Genomic DNA, 23,160 nt, shown 5'->3' with positions numbered 1-23,160 from the left:
TGACGCAGTTCAGTTACGCAGTGTGAGTTTTCATCAATTGTTGTACCTAACAACAAGTTTGGAAGTACGGTACGTGTGACTCCTGTCACCACAATTTCCACGAAAAAAAAACTTTTCCCACGTTTGAGTAATAACGGGTTGCAACCTACTTCGGTTCCTCTAATGGCGGATTCTTGTTTGGTTCGTCTCGCCCCAGTCCTGCCGGTTTAGCCTCTGCCTCTGCTCTTTTCATTATTTCCAAAGTCATCTCAAGTTTGCCCTGGAAAGTAAAGAAAATATTTAATTACGTTTCTTTCGGATCGTGCCTAAACGAACCAGCTCACGGCTTTTTCTTCGGGGCGGTGAAAATCTTTGACACGAGGTACAAAAAATCAAGCATCTAATGAGTGCAGGTGTTTCTTTTTGTTTTATCGTTCGGATCACAGCAAGACTTCATCAGAATTATAAATACAAACAAATGAACGATGCAAGTTCCCTCTCACTCAGTGGAATGACTACTAGGCCCATCTTACACTGAGGCATTACTCAGTTTATCTTGAGCAATTGATGTATACAAGTTAGCAAACAGGTACAATGTACCGTGCTCTTCATTGATCCCGTCTTCATAGAGCTTGTAGCCCACCAGCCATAGCAACGTTTTTGCTTAAACAAGTCCAGTTTGGGTGATGGTTCCGAGTCTCCTGGTAGCTTACAAGAGCGAGCAGTAGTCGCCGGTTTGAGAAGAGAGGTCAGGTCGAGCTGTAGAGAACCTGCAGTGTTGAAAAAACAACAAAACTGCTCCTTCAGTCCCATGAACCATATACGGCATGTTCCATGAGCCCTCTTACCGAATTTTGTTTATGATCAAAAGTGTCTAATGCATTAGTGTAACCACATGGGGCGCAAAGCGTAACTAGGATTCGACACTAAAAGAATTGACAGTGATTCAAAATCTTAACTGGCTTTCAATTGTACAACCTTTAACAAATACTTAAAAAGGGTCTCAAAACAAACGCAAGCCTAAAATATTGATGTTATTATTATTATTATTATTATTATTATTGTTGTTGTTGTTATCTTCACAATCATTATCATTATCATCATTATTTCATTATTATGAGTAGACCAAAGCAAATAAAAAGAAGAACGCTTCGTCGCTCGGCTGAACATATTTTTATGGTTTCTGCAGCTATACGTTTTTACAATTTTCTTCAGATAAAGAGTGCCCCACGGTGAAAGACTTCAGACCTATCCCATATATGGGGTTCAAATTATAACAGACGTGCTGTTTTGATGGGTTAAAATACCTTACTCTCCAATATCTTTTACTGCTTAGCCTTCCAATTGACTGCCAGAAAACTGCTTTAGAAAGAGGGGCAGAGGTAATGATCCAAACAAGATTTACTAACCCAAAAAATCGTCATTTGCAAATCCTAAGTCATTGTCCCATATTTGGAGCATCAAGCGAGGTACAAGTTTCTCTACCGACTCGTCCAGACTCCAGAAATGCTCCTATGATGTTGAGATACGTTTTCATGTCATTTCCTAAGCCAAATGTGACGTTTAAGGTAACACTGGTTCATATTCAGTATAGATCATTCCAGAAAGGACTACGTTTAGTTAGTGTTTCATGTATCAAACCAAAGATTGCATTTCAAAGCCGAGCCCCTCATCATAAATTTCGAAATCGCAAGATCCCCTTCCCAAATATCTTTCATAGCCTGCTTCATTGTAGATTCAACTAATTTCAGGTATGACTTAAAAAAGGAAGCTACGAACAATTCCACGGCTCTGATTAGTGCATCTTGATTACAGCCGTGAAGTTCCATCTAATTACAGCCTCGCGCAACGGAATATAGGTGGCTCGTACTCAATCGACCTCATCGCCTGAAGAAGACAAGCAGAATGTAGTCGAAACGTCGCGATCCATATCTGAAGTGACCGCATCGTGGGGAACGATTACATGAAATAACTTTTACTAAAGAGATAATAAATTTTACATTCTCTTGCCTTTTCCTTAATCACTAGTTTCTTTTCTGCTGGAATGTAAGAGAAAGGAAAAACAAATCTCCAGTTGAAGTTTCCTTCCCCGTCCATGGATCTGCGAAAAAAAATTAGTGAGTTTTCTCAAAATGATTTTGTCACTTTGTTTGGAAAGTCTGGGTAGACTTGCTCGAACATCACGCGCGCAAACGGGAGGCACCGGGAGTCTGATCAGGAACTTTATTTCACTCTCTGAGACTTTGTGTCACTTCTATTAGTTCAGCTCTTTGTACACATTATTTTAAAATTATCGATAATCAATGTGGCTTTATCATTTCTAACCTGTAGTGGACGTCAGTTTCCTGTGAATCATCAATTCCATCAATCCAGCTAATATCGAAACAAAAACTTATTAATAATCACTCGTGGATATTTTTCATGATCAAGTCAACTAAGGTACTATGATGTTGAGTTTATCTCGCAATAAGAACCTGTTAAGTTTTTCCTTGTCTTGTCACTACTTTTTTGTTTTCTTGACTTAAGTGTTTTTGTTCTTTTGTATTTTTTTTGTACTCGTAAGTGTTATAAGTTCATAGGTACACCGATAAGGAGCTTAAACGCCTTTGTGTCATGGCAGTGAACATTAGCAACTGACCTTATGTGTTACATCTCTTTGCTTTACTTCTCCATGAAGCAGGAAATAAAAACTTTTTAGAAATCTAACGATAATTTTATCAATCGCTTCCTCTCTCTTACCCCTTCACAAAGATGTCACTCATTTTCTCGCCAGTGATTGAGGTCTCCTCCAAAATAACGTCTTTGGTGTTCCATATGATGACACGAAGAACGTATCTGAAAATAGCCAATACTAGTGGTTAATGCCAATTACGCAAAATGCGCTTCAAGTCCTTCGGGTGTCATGTAAGACCAAACCAAATATTTATTCCTGGTGGCGAAAAAAAATGAAACGGGGAACCGATGAAAACTCAAAGTAAAAAGAATGTAAACGGTGTCCAATGTAGGAAAACGTGAGTGACCAAATCGCGACAGGTCTGACACAGCGGCAAAATGATGTCTTAATACGGTTTGCACATGTGTGGTTGTGAATTAAGATGGCACGATTTGCTTTGAACCAATTACACAGAATCTTGAAGCACCGTTGAAATTCAGAGTAGTCCATCAATTCGTTGCTTTTTGTAACATCATATAATTTCTCTAATGTCCCATAAAATCAAGAAAAATTCATTCATTCTGCAAACAAATGGCTAGACCTCAACATTCAAGAGATATTATATTCATACCGGTCACGAAGCCTTGTCAATTTGTGTCTAAGAAATGAAAACTAGCTGAGGAAAACGACGTGCAATCATCAGTTAAAACAAATCTGAATGCTCAGTTTCTTGTAACAAAAACCATGCAGATCTTACTCTTGAGGTTCTCTTGGGGTGATGTCAACCGCAGCAGGTGCTTTGCCCTCTGCGGCTGGAAAAATATCAACCCATAACTGAAGTTTTCCCTGAAAAACAAAGAATAAACATCGAAATTATGGAAAACAGATCAATAGCGCGAAAAATAATACGGTAAAGAACCAGAGAAACAGAGAAATAAAGGGCCGAAAAACAAAGGAATAGTGTCGTAACTGTGAAAACAGATCAATAGCACGAAAAAGAATACAGGAAAGAACAAATAAATAGAGAAATAAAGGGCTGAAAAACAAATAAGTATCGTAACTGTGAAAACAGATCAATACCACGAAAAAGAATACAAGAAAGAACAAAGAAACAGAGAAAAAAAGGGCCAAGAAACAAAAGATAAGTATCGTAACTGTAGAAAAAAGATCAATAGCACGAAAGAGAATACGGTAAAGAATTAGACATTAAGTAGTAAAAAATTGGCTGAAAAATTGAAGATGCGGCGAGGGTGAAACTTTCAGATAGTATGAATCCTAAATAGCAACAAGTGCAACAATTGAAATGGGGTTGACTCCGTTGGGGACAAATAAGACTTCGGATATAAGAGAGCGTTAGTGAAAATTCTCCGATGAGGGTTCGCTTTTGATAATTTGCTTAGGGTTTAATTTTCGTAAGGCCTCTTCAAGGAAGTTTATCATACGGAATTCTAGCTATTGTTATCATCTATGCTCTTTAATTAGTAATGCGGTTCTTGTACTTTGGGAATATACTTTGTAAATTTGAGAATGGTAACTAGTCTTCTTCGAGGTGACTGAGACTTCTCCCGAAAACGAGTGTACAAGGCCTTTGAAAGGTTTGTACCATGTCTCAATTGTAAAATAGAGGTTTCTAAAACTCAGAAGTGGCCAGTGTAAAGGAATCTTTTTCATGTGAAGGTTTTAAGTGCCGAATATTCGCGTCGTGCCATATGATGGGACTCTCTATACCTGTTCCATGGTCGGTTGCTGTGTTTTGTTATACAGACCCCTTGTTTCCACATGCTCGGGCACGATGTTCATTTTATTGAGGACATGCAGAGCCAAGCGACTTTGTTGTTTCCCAAGGTACGAATGGATTATTGTTCCTTCCTCTGAAAAAAATTGAAAAAGGATTTAATACTAAACGAAATCCGAGGGATAATCCGAACGAAGTAAGAGATCCGAATTAAAAATTATCTCAAATCGTGTCGAGGAATAAAGATAATTTAAATGATGTTTAAAGCAGATGTTCTGTTGATGACAGTTGTTGCAGGATCTAGTCATATAAAGATTAGGGGTTTAAACTAAATCCAAATTAACCAAATCACAAAACCTAACAGGAGAAAGGTGGTAACGAGACCTCGCTGCAATGAGCTATAAAGAACACGTTACTTTATTTGTAAAATCGCCCATTGGTTCCCAATTTTTTTGAGCTATTATCGTATCAATACTAACAACTACACCATGGAATTATTTCCATGAAATGCGCTAAGTTGAGTCAGACAACAACACAGATGTGTCATCATGATGCAACTAAAGGCAAGGAAAGCCCTCATTCATACATCATAAAAGAATCATCAGTTATGGACAGATTGCAAAGTCAATCAAATAAGCAAATTAGTGCCGTGAGTAAAATTTGATGATAATGCTAACCAAACTCAGCCAGAGTATAAGTTTGTTCGTTCACTGTCACAGAGCAAGGTTCATCCGTATACACTGGAAGACTCTTGTTATGCATGACGCACCAGTCTCGCAGGATTGTTCTCGGTTTTCGCCCATCTCGCCATTTGTTAGGACCAGATCTTAAACGTCAATAGATATACATGTACTAATGAACCGTAATAAATCAAGGTGAGCTGTGTCATCTTACCTCTCACTTTATACTCCCGTTACCCCTAGCAACAAGCCACCAGGGGAATACTCTCCTATAAAAACTACGTAGATATGTGCTAACTTAACCCTTTAAGCTACGAGTGATTGGCTTCAAATTTCTCCTTACAGTTTCACTTTTAACTTAAATATGAAATAAAGAGAATGAAGGAAATGATCTCAAATTTAAGTTGCTCCTGATTGTCAAGCAAATTCTCCTCGCAGATACCGTAGGAAATGTAAAGAGAACAGTGTTGAGAATATGAAAACTGATCATAGGGTGTACAAGGTTAAAGGGAATGCCTTTCGAACCTGATAGCATTTGATTGACAGTACAAACTTTGTTGTCTCGAACCTTACCACTGCCTTTGAGGCTCGGGACAAACACCCTTAAAAAAGGGGATCCTGTTTTCCCCTTTATTATCCGAAGGAAGATAGGTGTCCACTGAAAGGATAATCCACGAAAGAGATACCTAAGCGTTAGAAGTTCTTACTTGCAGTAACTCTTAGAGCATCCACAAGAAGCACGATATCGAGACAAAAGTCTCTGCTCTAAATCGATCTGTGTTTCACCGATGACGTCATCTCGTCCGATGAGGTCATAATCCATTACGGTGATTTTGAGATCTTTGACAAGAGGTACGGTAGCTGTAAATTCAAAAAGTCTGAAAACAAACGCGAAAAAATAGTAATTTTTGATTAATTTGTGCAAAGAGAACTTATATAGTCTTCTTAACCGGGTCTTAGTGCAGAGTTTGAGGTGACATGAAACAAAAGCTCTCTGTACTAAAGTGGATGTTTATCGCATCGGAATATGTATCGAGGATGAGTAGAAAATTGAAATTTATTTATCTGGTGATTTCTCGACCACCAAAATCTCCTGCTCGCCGCGAATTTGAAAAACTTTGAAACTTTGCTTTACATCACACATCTGAGCTTCTTTTTTTAACTTTGAATCTAAAAATCACGTTCTTGATCTCGCTGAAAGGAAGGGATAATGTTAGCGTCTAAGCAGCTGTGCACCTACCCCTCCCCTATCCCTACAGCAGTTAACTGAGAACAAGTTAGCCGTTAGTGTTGGGTTACGCGACATGGTACAAGAGTTTTACTGTCAGACGCAGTACATGTAAGATTACCTTCCAAAGACAGGATTCACTGTGTAAGGTTTATAAACATCTTTGTCATCAAACGTTTGGTCCCCTAAGGTGACTACCAAATATGGGTCAGCCTGGAAAAACGGAAAGGTAGAGTGTAGATCATTTACTGTCGAGCGCGTGTGCGCACAAGTGGTCCGTTTCCCATTCGTTTGGACGTGAGCTAAATATTTAGGCTGATAACAGCACTTAGTGACTTAATAGTAAAATTTCCGTTTTGATAGATAAAAATAAGCAAACAAACTTTTGTAACGTGGTCTAATTTGTTCGTCATGACTTTCTTTCAAGAAGTTCCTATTACAGCAGTCTTTGAGTTGCACCAAGGGACCTTGCAAATACAGCATTTTATAAACTTCGAGTTTATTGTATTACATTACATGACTTCCGTGAAATTTGTCAAAAATAGAAACAATATTTTAATTGCGAAACTACTCTACTCTTCAACTCGAGCTCTAGAGCTGGTCCTCATTTTAATGGCATTAAAATTTATTTAAAATTTCCTATTCGGTTTATCTTTTTTTCTCCATTTATTATATTAGACCATGATCTATATAGAATTACGAATCTACTGGTAAAACCTACTGTTCCAGAGTCATCTCTCGGTTGAAGTTCCAAAGCCTAGAAATATAAATGAAGTGAAATGAGTTTTCTATGTTGTAGAATCATCGGTAGACCAGATAACTGTTTTCAAAACTGCTATTTTCTCCAGTACCAGCATATGACAAAGGTGCCCGTTAGTTGTGTACGTGTACTTTGTTATGCCTGTGTTTTGACTCTTGCGTAATTTGAAACAAACTCTTGTCTTCCTCTTTCTTTTTCAGTTAACTTTACCGTAAACTAATGTTTATTCAAGTTAACTAACTGATGGCTTATTCACCCTCTGCTTCTCTTACCTTGATAACATACAGGCGGACAATGCACTCTACAGGTTTGCTCTGTGGGAGATACGTAAAAACAGTATCTGGTAAGGGACGAATCTGTTCATCTTCTGGCATCGGATACACTCTGAATGTTCCCTGAAAAAATTGATATTTTTAATAAGTTTTCGTACTTTACACCTCTGGAAAAATGTAACATGCGCTCGCTTTTTGAAGCAGCAAAAACATTATTTACCTTAAATTCCCCGACAATGGTATCTGCCTCTTCTTCCCGCGATTTCGCTCTTCCGCGGTAAATAGGAAACGTACTTATAAAGTCCTCAAAGCCATGAAACTCTTGCACCTTCTCCAGCTCAGTTTGATAGACCTTGAATTTAAACGCCATGATTTAATTGATTGATACTTCTAAAAGTAAATATTTTGCAATTTATGTGACTAGAGTATAAGGCTTATTTTCTAAGACGGTCAACTCGAAAAGCTAAATTACGTCAATCAAAGCTAAGAATGATGACATGTTTTTATTAGTGTACTATCCAGAAACTGCTCAAACAGGAAGAAAATCTCCTACAAGATTTCCGGAAATTCTAATTATTCATTATTCATACAATGTTTTGGATTCTCGATGAGAAGCATGGTTTAAGTAATCATTTTTCAGGTTCAGTTCATAATCAAACAAAGTATAGATAATGGTTTGGATGTACACGCAAAGTGCTTGCATATATCTCAATATAGTCTCAACTCTGTGTGGGCAATTTTAACACCAATGTACTCAATGTGCTACAAAGTAATCAAAAGCTGATAATAGAATCAGTGATTTTATTATCAGCTTTTGAATAAAGGATTCCCAAAAAATTTAAAAATAATACTTTTCAGTTTTGACTTCCAGAAGTGCCCGATATTCTTCACGCCTATAAGCCGTTAAAGTGAAATAAGCCGTGTCCTTGAAAACTAAAGAGCCAGATCGTCAAAATTTTTCAAGGGACGAGAAACTTCCGTTCGAATTAAAGAAAAATTTCTTCCGAGAGCCATGTATCTGTTATCTTTACTGAATGGAAACCACTATTCAGGGGACACTTTTCCCAGTCCTGAAGATGTCCTGTGACCAAAGGTTCGCCTTAGGTTTGTCACCTAGTTCAGGGCGATAGCATGGGCGAAAAGAAAGTGGGTTGGATAAGATATATTTATATTGTACTGTTTATACTATTCCTCGCTGCCTGAAGCTAGCCAAACTTAGTACCGTCATCTTTTTGTATCCTAGGTTGAGAAATTCTCCACATTTCTCTTCATCGCCTATAGAGGCGAAAAACTTCGACCACCAATCTAGGGACTCCTCTAGGATTTCTTCTTTCTTCTTTATCTGAAACAGAAAACATGAAACAAAAAGAGATATCCAACAAAAAACTTCACATACCGTAGCACTAAGGCGGGGAAACCAGGGAGACCCCTGGGGTGCCCGTGCCCCTCTCTTTATGTGTTAATCTTTCCTAATGACAAACCTTACATTTCAGGTTTGGGTAAACACGTAATTCTGAATATTTACGACATAGATGTTTTCTAGTGCTAGACACTTTACAGGTGCCTGTCCTTCTCGCCGCGTGAATACGAGCTTGCTTTTCACAAGGTGTAAAGCAATGGTGTTAGCCACTTAGCATAACGGGTGCAGTTCCTCACCGCGTTTTCCCCCCCTCCCTTAGAAAATTCTAACTATGCTCGTGAGCACCGTTTATTTGCTACAAAGGTTAATAGGGAGCTTAAGCACAAACGTTTCTGAGACGGACAGCATCCGGAAGTTAAAAGTTCTAAATCCTAATGCTCACCACACCATTTTGGTCATTACAATTTAGTTTATAATCCAAAATAAACGACCGTACAGTCGATATGTTGGCGTCAAAACACATCACATATGAATTTATTCCGGTTGCCGTCCGCGTTTTTGGTTAAGCTCTTTATTTGCTCAAATGCAGTGGTGATGGTATCTCAATTGTCAGAGCTTAATTAAAACTGGAAAGTACGTTTACGTTTTCACTTACGTGAGGATTAATATGTACCTTTTTCTTGACCTTTTTCGATTCCTTGATATCGACAACATGTGAACCTTCTTTGCTTTTGGTTGAAACGTTATCAGTAATTCCTAAACACAAAATCAAAGAGTGAAATAGTAAGAAAAATACCGTAAATTGAAATCTCAAAGCAAATAATTCTTGAGAGAGAAAACCGTTAAACATCGTGTGAACGTTCAGGGAACAGGAGGAAGCAAGTTTTACAACTTTAAAAAGGAGCTTGTTGTCTTAATTTAACTCACGTGGACATAAATAACTTTGCTTATTGACCTTTAACAGCAAGACCGAATGGTCTCGCCTCATTATTGAAAGCCAATAATCAGTGGAAGCTTACCTTTCTTTTGTGACCCTTGAGGGCCAGAGTCAGTTTGCTCAATGATTTGCGGCGTTGTACAGCGGTATTTCTGGATGGATCTCACTGAATGAACACCGACGATTGGTCGACGACCAAAAGAGCGGTTGTCACGGACCCGGATGTTAAGTGCTGGCGTATAGATTTCTTCCACGGGAAGATTCTATGAAAAAAAAAAAAACATCAAGAAAGGATTGACTTGAAGGGCTTATGATGGAACTCAGTGTTTTGTTTATGAGCCGCATATGGCGTAATATTAACAAATGTGATGGTGTTGACGGTTCTTTAAGAAAAATATAACCTGTAGGGTTCCCCCACACTAGAGCCTTTACAATACCTGCTATCATTTCGATAACATAGCAAAATACTTTCAATCACGCTAACGTTTTCACCATGTTGTTTTCCCCTTTCCTTACCATTACAATTTCAATGGTATTCTTTACCAATGCAATTTCCGGTTTCAAAACGTACACTCTGTTTGCAATTTCGCTTATCTTCCAAATAAAAATTCTTGAAAACGCTGATGCACGAGATAATTTTTGACTCTTTTCAGTCACCGTATTCAGACCTTTAAAGCTCTTTATGCCAGAGGCAGCGTTTCCAAAATGACTTGTTTTCAAATAGCCTATGTTTTGCTTTTCTAAATATATTTGTTTTCAGTGACAACAAACACTGGTTTCCATCGTTTTAGTATAAATTATACACTTAAGCGTTTCAGAAAGTGAAAAGGGTCAACGTAATAGTCCCAAAAGGTATAGGTTGGTTCAAGATACTTCAGCACTTTCCCCGTTACCCTTTTATTTTGGAAAATCGGTTTTTATATATACGAGACACCTACATGCTTACCAAAGCAAGATTAATATACAAACTTTCTCTATTCAAAATAGGTATTCGTAATTACCACAATCATTCTTGTCAAAACGGGATTCTCAAAGTTCGGGTTCTTCTTCGTATCCTTGATGACTTCAGACTGCGCCAGTCCTCCGGCACACTCGAACTCAATACTTGGTGACGTCACGCTCGTTAGTTCAAACTTTTTCATGTTTCTCACTCCCCAACACAAGACCTGTACATGATAGTGGTTTAAAGACAATAGCTCGGCACGACTGGTAGAATATTTTCAATTCAACTATGGTTTCAAAACGCTAATGTTTTGGTGTTATACAGTTTGCATGTCATCATGCGCAATTAACGAAATAATCCATCGTCAAGTCGGATCGCTGTTATTTGATTGTTATTATTTTTCTAAGTAAAAAGGTTTCGTTTGATTTTCTGTTTGCGTTTGGCTACATTACTTTTGTAAGATATATAGAGCAGGTCGAGCGACATGACAAGTGTTCCTACATATAAAAACGCCTTTTCGGCTGTGATAAAGTCAAGTTTCGGATATCAAAATTATTTCTCTTCCAAATCAACGAAAACTTGAAATTAAAGTAGGAAGCTAAAACCGATTGCTGACCTCAATCGCTGACCGTTGTAACTTTGGACGGACACCACTTCGCACAGCATATAAGTCTCCTCTCATGGGTGGGGTGAATGGTAACTCTGCACCTTCATCCTAAAAATAAAAGATGAATACCTCTTAAACTATTTTTTCTGATATCTTCACTACAATAAACGTACAAAATATGAACTAAAAAATAGGTAATCCTTAAGAGGGACTTTTACTCCTCTTTGTTCTGATTAAAGTATCAACTTTGTATTCTTAGTCCACATGCCTTGAGATGTGAGCATCTGAGTTTATCAGGTACTTGAGTTCTCTATGCTCGGGTAATTGAACACAAACACGATGCTGTAAACCCCCCCTGGAACCCCCGCATCACATTGGTGAAACTGCTTCATATCTTAGCATTGGCTCGTCAACATAGTGCGAATTCCGAAAGAGATAAACAGAGTGAAAACCGTAACTGTGCGCAATGCCGAAAAATAGGGAAACATAAAAAAAAATCCAAGACTCTTACAAGGAAAAGTTCGCAAGCAGCCAAAAGATCTCCTCCTTCTTCGTCTCCTCTTTTGATCTTAAACCACTGCAGCCGCGGCTCAGGAGTTTCGTGTCCATGTAGACGTACCGTAGGTGACATCACACAGCGGCCGAGAAAGCCATCTTTGCCCTGCGTACGTCATGAAACAACCATCACTATTCAAATGAAAGCTCAGTACGAAATGTCTCATCAATTAGATTTGTAAAGATAGATAACATCCAACAATAAATGGAAGGCACTTCTAAGTGCAATGCCTCTTGCTTGACCTTGTAGAAAAAGGTTCTTCTATTATTATAATCCAATGTGAAGTAAAACACTACGACCGTGTTTTAAACCTCAAGATTTTTCCTTTATATTAACAACCGAAACCATTACAAACGGTATAAAAGTTTTACTCTTCAAAGCATGACTAAATATCTGCACAAAACAAACGTACTGTCCACTATCAAGTATAGGAACCACACTTCATCAGTTCTTTTGATTAAGTATCTCAAAAGTATCACTGCTTTTTACTTTAATTGTATGTAAACGTACCACTGCGTCCTTGTCAAAAACCTCTACCACCACACTCGGTGGGCTCTTGGCGACATTCTCCACGCTCTCATAGATTTCAACATCATCAAATATGAGCGTTTGGTCCCAGGTGGGACATAAAGTCTGCGTCAGCACTTCTGTTACAGCACTTTGCTTGCAAAATGCCACGCGAACGTAGGCATCTGATGTTTGGAGAAAAAAGAATCAAGCAAATAAATCCGTGTCAGTACGGTGGTGGTTTAACGTGATCTGTACGCTTATCGACTCGCGAGGCGTAGCCGAGTGAGTTCGCAACAGATTTTGACCACTGTGATGACGAATATCGTTGTCGAAAAGAGGACAGATCGCACTGAACCGCTATCGACTTGTTTTTTACCACAACGTCGATGTCAAAATATATTTTAGAGTCATCCATAAAAGCATTGCGCGACACGTTGACGCGAGCAGCATTGTCTCTACTCTCTTAAACAACAGCAAATTGGCCAATCAGATTGCAATATTACTAGCAATGTGGTAAATTCTCTTCGTTTAATTAAAAAGTTTTTCATATATTTCCTTTACCATTCATCCCACTCTCGTCCATGGCGAGAAGGTCACGTGCTTGATAGATATAGGCCCACATCTGATACTTGTGAGGTTCTGAAAACAAGAACAAAATGAATCTAAATTAAAATTTCTTTTTTTTCTCGATAAGCTGCTGAGTCCTTTAAGAACACTTATAATGAAAATATGCCGTTCTTGGTCCCATATTATTCTTGGTCTTTTATTCGTGTTTTATTCATTTTTAAAGAAAGTGAGTTTTACCTCTCAATGTTAGCCGGATTTCACTTGATTTCAAGACTATAAAGCTAATATAAATAAATAAATAGACAGTTACATGGAAAAACCTTGAAATTATTTAACTTACTTTCGAAAGTAACAAACATTCTTGGAATATTCCTTAAACAACTTTTACTCTCCTCCTGTTTAAAATAAGAGAATATTACGAGAACATTTCTCTTTCGAGTTTTATAACAAGTCAGAAAAGAGAAATCCAGTTGATAAAAGGTTCAACCGCAGAAAATAATCATTAGAGCAGGAAGATTGGGTTACGCTTCCTACATCCTCCATAATATTATTTCTACGCCTTGTGACATGTGCACGATTATTTATACGCCTTGTGACATACGCACGATCATCTCCGCTCTAGTCCTAGGCAAATTGTTCTATTGCTCTACACTTTGGTCGAACACAACTGCCACAAATATCAAGAAGCTTCAAGCTTTTCAGAATTTTGCGTGCAGAATCATCACAAAAACCAAGAAATTTGAGTACATAACACCTGCGTTACGCGAGATCAAAGGGCTACCGGTAAATAAGCATCTCCACTACAGAGACACTGTAATGACGCTTAGGTGCATGAAGGGCCTGGTCCCCACATACTTGTGTGAGTCTCTCCGAAGGCGCAAGTCTATTCACTATCATAACACTAGAAACAGAGAATCCCTTGATATTCCTCCAAGCAAGACAAAGTCAGGCCAGCGACGTTTCCTTCATAGAGCAGTTAACATTTGGAACAATTTAGACAAAGACTTTAAACAGTTACCTTTAACATCATTTAAAAGAAAGTTGAAAACGCACATGCTAGAGAATTATTTTAATTGGCCGCTTTTTTTAAATTTTATTCATTTTTTAATTATAATGTTCTTTGCTGTTTAGTATTTAAAAGCCCCTTTTAGTTAGGGAATACTAACAAAGTATATTTGTATGTATGTATTCGTAAAACGCTTGTCATTTTCTCCACCAAACACACCTATAAAGCTATAAAAAACCACTTATTTGTTACAGGCTTCCCGCGGCGCTTTTCGCCGTTTGACGCATTCCTTGATCTTCATCAGTCCTTTATGAATCTTACCTCTGCTTTGATTTGCTACTCAGTTTATAGGTCAAGCTTTCTTTGTATTTTGATCTTTGCAATCAATGAAAAATATGATTGCACTTCCATAGCTGTAGATCTCACCTCGTCTTCAAGCTCGAGAAGACACACAGGAGGCATGGACACTTTGGCTTCCTTTCCTCCCTTTGCAACCATCTTTCGGTGCCATCGCCGACGCCTGACGAAATCAATCTTCCTTTCTTTGTGGTGGAATTTGGCCGTAAAAATTGGGGCATACTCCCATCCTTCCTTCGCGAATTCTTCAAGCTCTTTCTAAAATTAGAAAAAAAAGGGTTTGTTATGCAGAAGCATGTCGTGAATACCACATCTTTTCCAAGCAAACAATCCTCATGCGAAATTCCCTCAGCATTCCTGAAAAATCTCATTTAGCATATGGAACAAGGGAACGCTTAAATTTTCTCACTGGAAACAAGACCTAAGGCTGGACAAAACCCCATGTTGATGCATTCATTTGAGATTCTCAAAAAAACCGTCCCAAGTCTCAGCTTGTTGCAAGATTAAGTCTCGCTAAGTTTTGAAATTGGGTGCAAACCCTTCAATCGAAATTCAAGGCGTACTAATGAATTCTTGAGCTAACAGTAACTTATTACCTTGGTTTCAAGCAGATGAGGTTCTTTATTTTTTGTTTGTTATATTCCTACCCGCTTCATGCAAGAGCACATGCATATATATCGGTAACTCAGATCAAGATACGGTTATTTTTGACCTACTTGTTTGATAGCAGCCTTTGGATCTTTCAATAATCTCTCCCTGACCCATCGTCTTCTCCTCACCAAATGGTAAGCCTTTTGAATGGCACCATACACTCCGTATGATACATCGACAGAATACTCCCATCCTAAATTTAAGCAAAACTGTCAATCGACCAACTAATGCATTACATAAATTGCAAATGCAGCCAATATTAGTTCATATTCAAGAACACCTTGGCCCTCTTGAATCTCTCTGTTCTTTCCTTTGGTCATAAACTGTATTGTTTTGTCATCAATACATGCGGCTAAGAGGTGACAGGTATCTTTGATGAACGAAATTGCAGATGCTTTTTGTTGTTTAAAAAATAATAATGACAAAAAAATTGACCATACTGTTGTTCCTTAGGGGACAGCGTGATCTAGGAGGAGGGGTGCATCAGAGCGCTAACGTTTAAATTGGCTGGTCTTGGCTTTTGGGTCGATTCTCAACTTGTAATTGTTATTGGAATTTAAATGTGTACAGTAGTGTTTAAATTAACCCAATGTTTCAGTCTTAACGATACCTTCGTCGTCTACAGCTCTATTGTCATCGACCTGCCAGTTTCCGGTCCACTCCCAGCCTTCTGGACATTTTATCTTCTCTTTCTCGTCAATTTTGTCACCATGCTGTGAAACAGGAAAAAAACGATTATTAACACAATTTTTGGCCGATAAACATTTGACAGTCCAAGACATCTCAGATACACGCAAAAAGAAAATGAATATAAGACACAAAAAACTTGAAACAGCGTGCATTGTGAATATCACAGACTTACCACATTCGTCCAAGGTGCAGAGGCTGGGCTCCAGTTCCCCCCAGGAATCATCCTCGCCTCGTTTTCAAATACATCCTCTAAGAACGTTTTGTGGCCTGAGTCGCGGTCAAACATCAAACTAATGAAATAAAGTAAGATGTATTTGTGATTTCAAAAATAGCTAATGGCTAAAGAAGGTGGTAATTTTTTCCCGGGTAATCCAAAGCGATTAAAGCAAATGCTATGACCAGAAGATTCCTACTTCTTTCAACTATTATTGCAGGATTTGATTTTGCGTGATAATTTGTCGTTAATGAGGGATTCACCCTCATTAAAGATCTCCTCCCTTGGCGATCGCTCTTTCTTGACCTTAAAAACCTGATGTCATTGCGCTTATCAGTTTGGGTTTTCAGATGGAAAACAGTTAGTAACATAATCCCTGATTAGACTGCTTCTGGAAAATTATTAGTTCACACGCAGTTTGACAAAATTCCAGCATTGTAAGTGTTTGTTTGTAAAGATATTCATATTCAAAGACGCAGCAGGAACGCGGTGCGTATAACGACAGAAGGCAAAATGATTTTATAAATTTAGAGCTGGTGAAGCTTTATTTTAAGCCCGTTTGTTGCATAAAGGAAGATGTTAACCATTTTGAAACGAGCACGAAAAATCGAGGTGGATTGCTCCACCAACTGAGCGGCTACAGATCAAAGAACTCGTTGGTGAGATAAGGGCCTATCCGCACTAGCGACTAAATTGTTTATTTAGACAAATTTTCTGTTATCACTAACTCTTTACAAGTGCGGATGATTTGTCGCGCCTTGACAATTTTTTGCCGAAGCGGACAAATTTTCAAACGTACCGCAGACAAAATTTGTCCCAGTTAAAAGCTTGGCAACATCTACTAAATAAACAAAACTATGATAAACTTGTTTATCATTTGTCGTAAACGCTGCCATTAGTGTGGTAATTGAATTGGGTTCATTTTACCAATAAAAATTGCAGTTATTGTCCTTCGTTGCGAAACTCGCAGATTTTACAAGTTTAACTTAAGATGAATCCCGGTAATTGGAATACTTTACTCCATTGGCGAATTATAGTCACGCAATTTTGTGTTTACGCGTGTTAGAGCAGGTTGCGAAACATTCAACAGAATATCGAAGGTACAACGATCCATTCGCAGTTGCCTACTAAAAAACTCCACGGGAATTGTTCGGTCATTGTAGTACTTCCGCAAAGTACGGGTCGTGTCGACGTGCCCGGCGTTTCCGTCTTCTACGGTGCTCAACCATTAAAAGAGTTGCTTGGTGTCTTAGAAATCGATGCCTTAATACTAAGCTCGTGATAAGCATCATTTCGTCTGCCATCTGAGCGAAATTTAAAAGCAAGAAACACGCCACAAGTTGAAACATTTGAACGTGTTCCATTGTCCCGCCAAAACGTTTGATGGTTTGGCGCGCACAGCTGATTGAAATATGATATCGGCGTTATTTTAAGCTGTTAACCGAATTTGACGGCTTTTTGACAGCTTCGACATTTTTAGTGCGAATGCAACAGTGGAGACAAAAATTTGTCCTCTGATTTTGTCGGGACAATTCTAGTTTTGTCTGCTAATGGGAATAGGTCCTGAGTCATAACATGTTCTTATCTCGAACAAGCGTCATGGGAGTTGATAAGTTAAGAAAGATGGTAGATTTTGAGCTTTGTACGACTTGATACGAGTAAACGCGAATGTTTACCATTTTTCTGAAGAATGTCGGTTTGTAAAGATTCAAGTGGAAGGGAAAACCTGGTGGGTATGCATCTTTAGATAAAAGTCTTTTTTCTGGTATGAAATATTTTTTGGAAAATTGGTTGCAAATATGGCCTACAAGCTAAGGCTCTGGCAACAGGCCTAGAAACATAGCAGCTGGAATACTTTCAGATAATAGTGTGAAAACTGTCATTAACTAGGTTTTCATAAACTTCCAGACCGATAAATAGTCCCCATACAAATCCGTTTGCGTGGACGAGTCACTCTTTATAGATCTCAGCACATACTTTGAAAATCGCCCTCATAGTCAGTCTTACGAAAATTTTGCAACGCATAATCATGCAATTATAATTAAGAAGACAGTACACTTCACAGCGATGTATCTGAAATTAGGTTCAACATTGGATAACAATTGGCTTGTTCAAATTAAATAAGCACTATTTGAACACGAGCCATTTTAAGCTAGCGAATTGACTGCTCGGCGTGGAAAATCAAAACGCCATTCCCCATCAAGTCTGAAACTCACATAAACAAAATGTTGTTATTATTGTCTTCAAAGTTGTTATTAAGATGTTTCAGGTTGTTGTGGGTATTTGTAGTAACAGCAATGGTGAAAATAACGTTGAAGAGTTGCTGAGACGGAAGAAAAGTTCATGTGATTCTGTATAGCTGTCAATGGGTCTTAATAGGTTGTCCTGAACGCTTAGAAAATGAGGGTACCCCATATAACCTCTAGCTTTTACTGAATATTAGTGTTGACTTGATAAGACGCATGAAGGCATATTTTTAATTCGTGTGATAAGATATCTACGTGTGATTAAGCTGTTTCGAACCCTTGAAAACTAAACATTTGAAGAACAAACAAACAAACATACCCAAGACAAAGAAAAACAAAAAAAAAGAATTCTTTTAAGAACATTGGGATCCACAGAGAAAAATCTGAAAATTTCTGAGATTTGATTTGTCCATTTTTCAGAAGAACTAAGATATTTCACATGGATTGAGCATAGAAATCTTACAAAGAGTACCAGAGGGTACAAGTTGTATCTATGTTGAAGATAATAGCTGGATTAGCTTGGATTCGATGGTTTTATTTTACTGATTGTATGTTCAGAAAATTGAGATCATCAGTATTAGAGAATGAAAAAACGACATCGTGGGAAACTGGGATAGTTGAAGATTTACGAATTAAAACGGCCTAAATGTGATGATACTAGAAGAGCCATTTTGCGGTTATTTTCAAAGAAAAAAATTCGAAAAGGGAAAAGCAAAATGCATGACGATGAAAACCACCCAAAATGATGAATTTTTCATTTCTTTATTGTTTTGCAGGCGATTCAGCTGCCTTTTTGGTGTATTTGACCTTCTTGAAATTTCGGAGAAAACCCAACGATGATGGAATATTGAGCGGAAGTTCTGAAAGGGGGCGGTGAGGTAAATGAGATAAAATGGAAATTTTCAAGAGCACTGGATTCTCCGGAAGCGAGAGTTCGAAACACAACACGTGTCAATTCGAAACATAACCTTGAAATTTATCTCGAAGTTGCAAATCTAATGAAGCGCGAAGATGGAGAAAACAGAACTTTCGAAACTGACATCGAGCCATGATTTGACATTATCACGAAGCCATCAATGGACTTCTGACATTATTAGTTTGGAATCAAATAAAACAATTTTGTTCTCGCAAATTTATCTTGATCAAGCGTTTCCGTTATTTGGGCTTAACAATATACCCGCCTAGAAAATCCTCTGACGAAAAGTCTTTTTTAGTTTCCCAGATCCCGCTGGGGGAAATAGTTTGTTTTGATGTTTTTCCACGCCAATCGTGACGCTTTAATTTATTCAGAATCCGGAAAATCATCCATGACCCGAAATGATATTGTGCAGCTATTGAGGTTTTGCGGTATTTCACTTTCTTGCGGTTATCAGCTCTTGAAATCTCATAAATTGCCCACGCAATTCTGATTTTGTCATTTTCAAGCTAAGCCTGAAGCGGGGTGCAGATGAAAGAACTTGGAAATATTTTATCAGCGAAGTTCTATAGCGGCTAACTTTAACTTTCCTTGTCGGTGAGTGGTCTTTCAGTGATTATCCGCGAAACTATTTCGACGTAACGCGACTTTACACATGTCCAATGCTCAATAACCGATACGACTCGAAATTACTTTCTGCATGTCGATCTGTTTGAGTTGACAAATCGTGAAGCTAAGTTGACAATCCGACAAATGCACCATTATCCGTAGAATAAATAATGAGAGAGGTAGGAATATGGTTCCCTGAACGAGCAGAATAGAATTGAATAGAACCTTAACACTTACCCGATAAGGTTAAAGCTAAAAGCTTTTGGGGTCTTGTTCAGTGCGATATACTTGGATAAACTACTTACATACATACTACTTGTAAAATAACCCTTGGAAGAAATTATAAATAAAATGTTATCATTCGATTAAAGTAAATTAAATTAAAACTGTACATATAAACCTAAAAAGTGATAAAAAATAAAATATATTATTATTACATATTTCAAAATAAGCGTAGTCGATTTGCCTGTTTTGAGAGGTAGAGTTAGATAACCTGTGGAAGGTGTAGTCCCCGAGAATGTCATACTCAGGAGTTGATTTAAGAGTTTGTTAGAGTTTAGAGTTTAGAGTTTATACGTGTATCTTTTTTTTTTTATTAAATAAGTTCCACTCGACTGCCCCTTGATATGCTAGTGAGTCTTTCAAGAATCTAGTATGTGCATGGTCGTTTGGCTGCTTCCTGGTCTCGAAAAGAATAGCGCCATTATCGCCTCGTGAATTTGGCTTTGTATAGGCCCTGGTAATATTGCATTACTTGCTTTATGAGATAGTTTGTCAAATCTCATTCGTACGAATCATGAATAGGAGTCCCGACTCGTGGTCGAGTCATGGAAGGCATCTCATTTGTGGGACTTCGACTGAATATATCGTGAGAGAGGTGGGAGAAGGGTGCTCTGAAAGATTTGTGGAATCGATCGATTCTTCATGTTTTGAACAACAATCGATATTTCGCGCAGAAAAAGCAAGGAAGCCAATATGTCTATGGCGTAATTGTACTATGAGGAAAATTAGCCTACGAGTTACACTTCCTAACTTCTTTATATTTTGAACAACATTCCATAACTCGTACCACAAAACAAACAGGAGACCTAGATTTGTATGCGTCGTTCTAAAAGCACGGGCCCTGAGGAAGTAAACGTTCTCCCTTCTCTATATCATGAACAACACTCCTTATCTCGCGCAGTAAAGCAAAAGAGAAAACTCACTTCATCGTACAGCAAAGCAATAAAAAAAGCCAATATATGTGTTCATCGTTCTGTAAGCACATGCAGCGAAGAATTACACATTTTGCCATATTTTCAACCACACTAGATTATTCGTGCAGGAATGCAAACAATGAGGCTCGTGATGAATTTCAAAACATACACGAACAAGTGAGAGATGGATGGTTGTAAGAAAAATCACCACAATCTGTTTATTGGAGGTAGATTGTTAACTCTTATTCGAAATCTTACCAGAAGAACCAAAGGAAATAAAAGCATCCGACCACGAGTTGTAACTTCCATTCACGATTCGTCCGTGTCGAACGATTCAGATAATTGTTCAGCGAACCATTCGCCCTCCTCGCCAACTATTTATTCTAAGTCGCACTAATAAGATGCATTTGACGAGTCGTGTCGATTCAGGAGTATTGAACAACACTCATGTATTTCGCGTAGTATTTGAAAAGTAAAATTTTAATTGTAAAATCAACTGAATTGTGTAGCGCAGTTAGAAAGTCAGTAATTAATCCGAAAGTAACACAATTGCATTTACAGAAAATAACTTTTTCCGAGTCTTTTGTAAATCAAATCAGGTTAGAATATGCAGGCAGGGATTTGACGCCAGTTAATTGCAAGGCTGCGTTTAAGCAAAGTTTGATCACTGTGGCCTCCATTTTTTCATAGCCTCATACTTTTACAAAATGGTCTTCCAATCCAACTACTGCCAAGATCACTGGGCCCCATTCGCGACCTCTGTAACGACATCAGTGGTGGCCGCTATCTTGACCCTTGTTACCGTGCCCGGCAACTTGCTTATCTGCTGGGCTGTGTTACGGAACCCAACCGGAGAGCTGAAGACTTCATTTAATTACTTGGTAGTGAACCTCGCCATTTCCGACCTCATCATAGGACTGATCACAGATCCAGTCTTTGTTGACTTCCACGTCAAAGAAGCCCTCAAGGTAAAAGAACTCCTGAGTGTTCAGTGGGTGGTCCACGTGTCATATTTTTTTACTTCGACGGTCTCGGTTCTCAGCATTGTGGCATTAGCAGTCAACAGGTACCAGGTGGTTAGGTCATACCGCTTACATCGTGCACAGCATTCCATTAGTCGCACAATCAAAGTGTCTGTTTCTCTGTGGATTCTCTCTCTTAGTCTTCCTCTTCTCTATCGTGTTGTTGGTTTCTTTAGACTAGCTTTCATCTTTGCTAACGCTGCAGTTGTTGTCACTTCGATCGTTCTTGTTTTCGTTTACTTCCGTGTGTGTCACTTTCTAAAACGGCACAGGAAAACTTCTGCACACATTCAGAGCAGCGAGTTGGAACGAGAAAAGCAAGTGCAACGCGAGCAGAAGGCAACAAACTCTCTTCTTATGATAGCAGTTGCATTTATTTTGTGTTCTTTCCCTTCTTGTGTGATGGTCTACATCATTAACTTATGTCACACATGCAACTGTGTTCTTATCCACTGGCTCCGAGACTTGCAGTTCTTGTTCATTCTGATTAACTCTGCTTCGAATCAGTTTCTTTACGCCTTTCGCATGCGCTCTTTTAAAAGGGCTTTTATGACCATATCAGCAATTGCATGGCTGGTAGACAAATTTGGAAGACAAGAGTTAAGCTTAAACTATCCGACGCCACAGCAATCTCAATCTGACAGTACACCATCTCAGGAACTGAAAGTAAGTGCCCCCGGAGCTATGCAAAGAGAGAGCAAACTTTAATACCCAAGAATAGAAGTTTTGTATGCTCGACTAATAACATGAAAGCCAGACTGGTAGATAACCTAAAAAGAACGCGCGTCAGTTGCGTCGGGCTTATAGATAAACATTGTATTTACTGACTAAAGAAAAAGCTTACAACAGCGACCCACATCCATAGAAACGACCTTTAAATGGTCCTCGAGAGTCACCTTCATGCTGAATAAATTTTGAAAATCTGTATAGGTGTAGCCTTGTAGAAAGAAGAAAAGATCTCAGTTGATCTTTCTGAAAAAAACTATTTTGGGTCTTGATAATAACAAAATCCGCAAAATTTTGTAAAAATTTAGCGATATTTCATTTTAATGGTTAACCATAAGCTTGCTCTTGTTAAACGTTATCGAAAGAAAGTAGTGTTTCGGTTCTCCTTTCCCATAACTAGGCTTGAGGTTGGAATCAGCTCCTCCTTGTTATAGTTTCTAGGCGATTTAAGAACTATCTCAGTTCATTAGTTCAACAAGGACGTGTTAATAAGTATTGACTAATTCTCATTATACTGGAAATTTTACAGTTGGACGTGTATGTAACATTACTTTTACATTTTATGTGTTTACTGTGTTGGCTAAGTAACTGCCACCGACATAGTAGAGATAATGATGATAATGATGGAAAACCAAATAGAGAATAATATTTTTCATTTAATGGAAGTGTGAAATACAGGTAAAAATTATCACTTTGATAAAAAATGAAGTCACTGAGTCATAAGTTTTTTATAAACAATA

The 23,160-nt window shown here is 38.2% G+C and overlaps 2 protein-coding genes across 2 annotated transcripts in view; one reads left to right on the top strand and one right to left on the bottom strand.

The window, feature by feature from the left end:
• LOC131789306 (myoferlin) overlaps positions 1-23,160 on the bottom strand; it is a 52,445-nt gene that overhangs the window by 1,293 nt on the left and 27,992 nt on the right. The window contains exons 33-59 of the mRNA XM_059106397.2: positions 15,664-15,781; positions 15,412-15,514; positions 14,867-14,994; positions 14,220-14,408; positions 13,128-13,182; positions 12,782-12,859; positions 12,221-12,402; positions 11,666-11,815; positions 11,164-11,262; positions 10,606-10,770; positions 9,687-9,867; positions 9,341-9,423; positions 8,530-8,649; positions 7,528-7,659; positions 7,308-7,430; positions 6,997-7,032; positions 6,397-6,488; positions 5,755-5,925; positions 5,045-5,193; positions 4,361-4,503; positions 3,390-3,478; positions 2,719-2,814; positions 2,305-2,352; positions 1,990-2,080; positions 1,389-1,491; positions 580-749; positions 150-259 (exon numbers count right to left, since the gene is read on the bottom strand). Coding sequence (XP_058962380.2) covers positions 150-259; positions 580-749; positions 1,389-1,491; positions 1,990-2,080; positions 2,305-2,352; positions 2,719-2,814; positions 3,390-3,478; positions 4,361-4,503; positions 5,045-5,193; positions 5,755-5,925; positions 6,397-6,488; positions 6,997-7,032; positions 7,308-7,430; positions 7,528-7,659; positions 8,530-8,649; positions 9,341-9,423; positions 9,687-9,867; positions 10,606-10,770; positions 11,164-11,262; positions 11,666-11,815; positions 12,221-12,402; positions 12,782-12,859; positions 13,128-13,182; positions 14,220-14,408; positions 14,867-14,994; positions 15,412-15,514; positions 15,664-15,781 — 3,204 coding nt within the window. The remainder of the gene's footprint in view (positions 1-149; positions 260-579; positions 750-1,388; positions 1,492-1,989; positions 2,081-2,304; positions 2,353-2,718; positions 2,815-3,389; positions 3,479-4,360; positions 4,504-5,044; positions 5,194-5,754; positions 5,926-6,396; positions 6,489-6,996; positions 7,033-7,307; positions 7,431-7,527; positions 7,660-8,529; positions 8,650-9,340; positions 9,424-9,686; positions 9,868-10,605; positions 10,771-11,163; positions 11,263-11,665; positions 11,816-12,220; positions 12,403-12,781; positions 12,860-13,127; positions 13,183-14,219; positions 14,409-14,866; positions 14,995-15,411; positions 15,515-15,663; positions 15,782-23,160) is intronic.
• Positions 19,293-23,093, top strand: LOC131789305 (adenosine receptor A2a-like). The gene is made up of 2 exons (XM_059106396.2): positions 19,293-19,464; positions 21,363-23,093. The coding sequence occupies exon 2, from the start codon at positions 21,380-21,382 to the stop codon at positions 22,400-22,402; it is 1,023 nt and encodes a 340-aa protein (XP_058962379.1). The 5' UTR covers positions 19,293-19,464; positions 21,363-21,379; the 3' UTR covers positions 22,403-23,093.

The sequence above is a fragment of the Pocillopora verrucosa genome, chromosome 1, assembly GCF_036669915.1.
Source record: "Pocillopora verrucosa isolate sample1 chromosome 1, ASM3666991v2, whole genome shotgun sequence".
In the NCBI taxonomy this organism is placed as follows: domain Eukaryota; kingdom Metazoa; phylum Cnidaria; class Anthozoa; order Scleractinia; family Pocilloporidae; genus Pocillopora; species Pocillopora verrucosa.
Note: the sequence above shows the minus strand (reverse complement) of the source record. Positions and strands in the feature narration are given on the sequence as shown.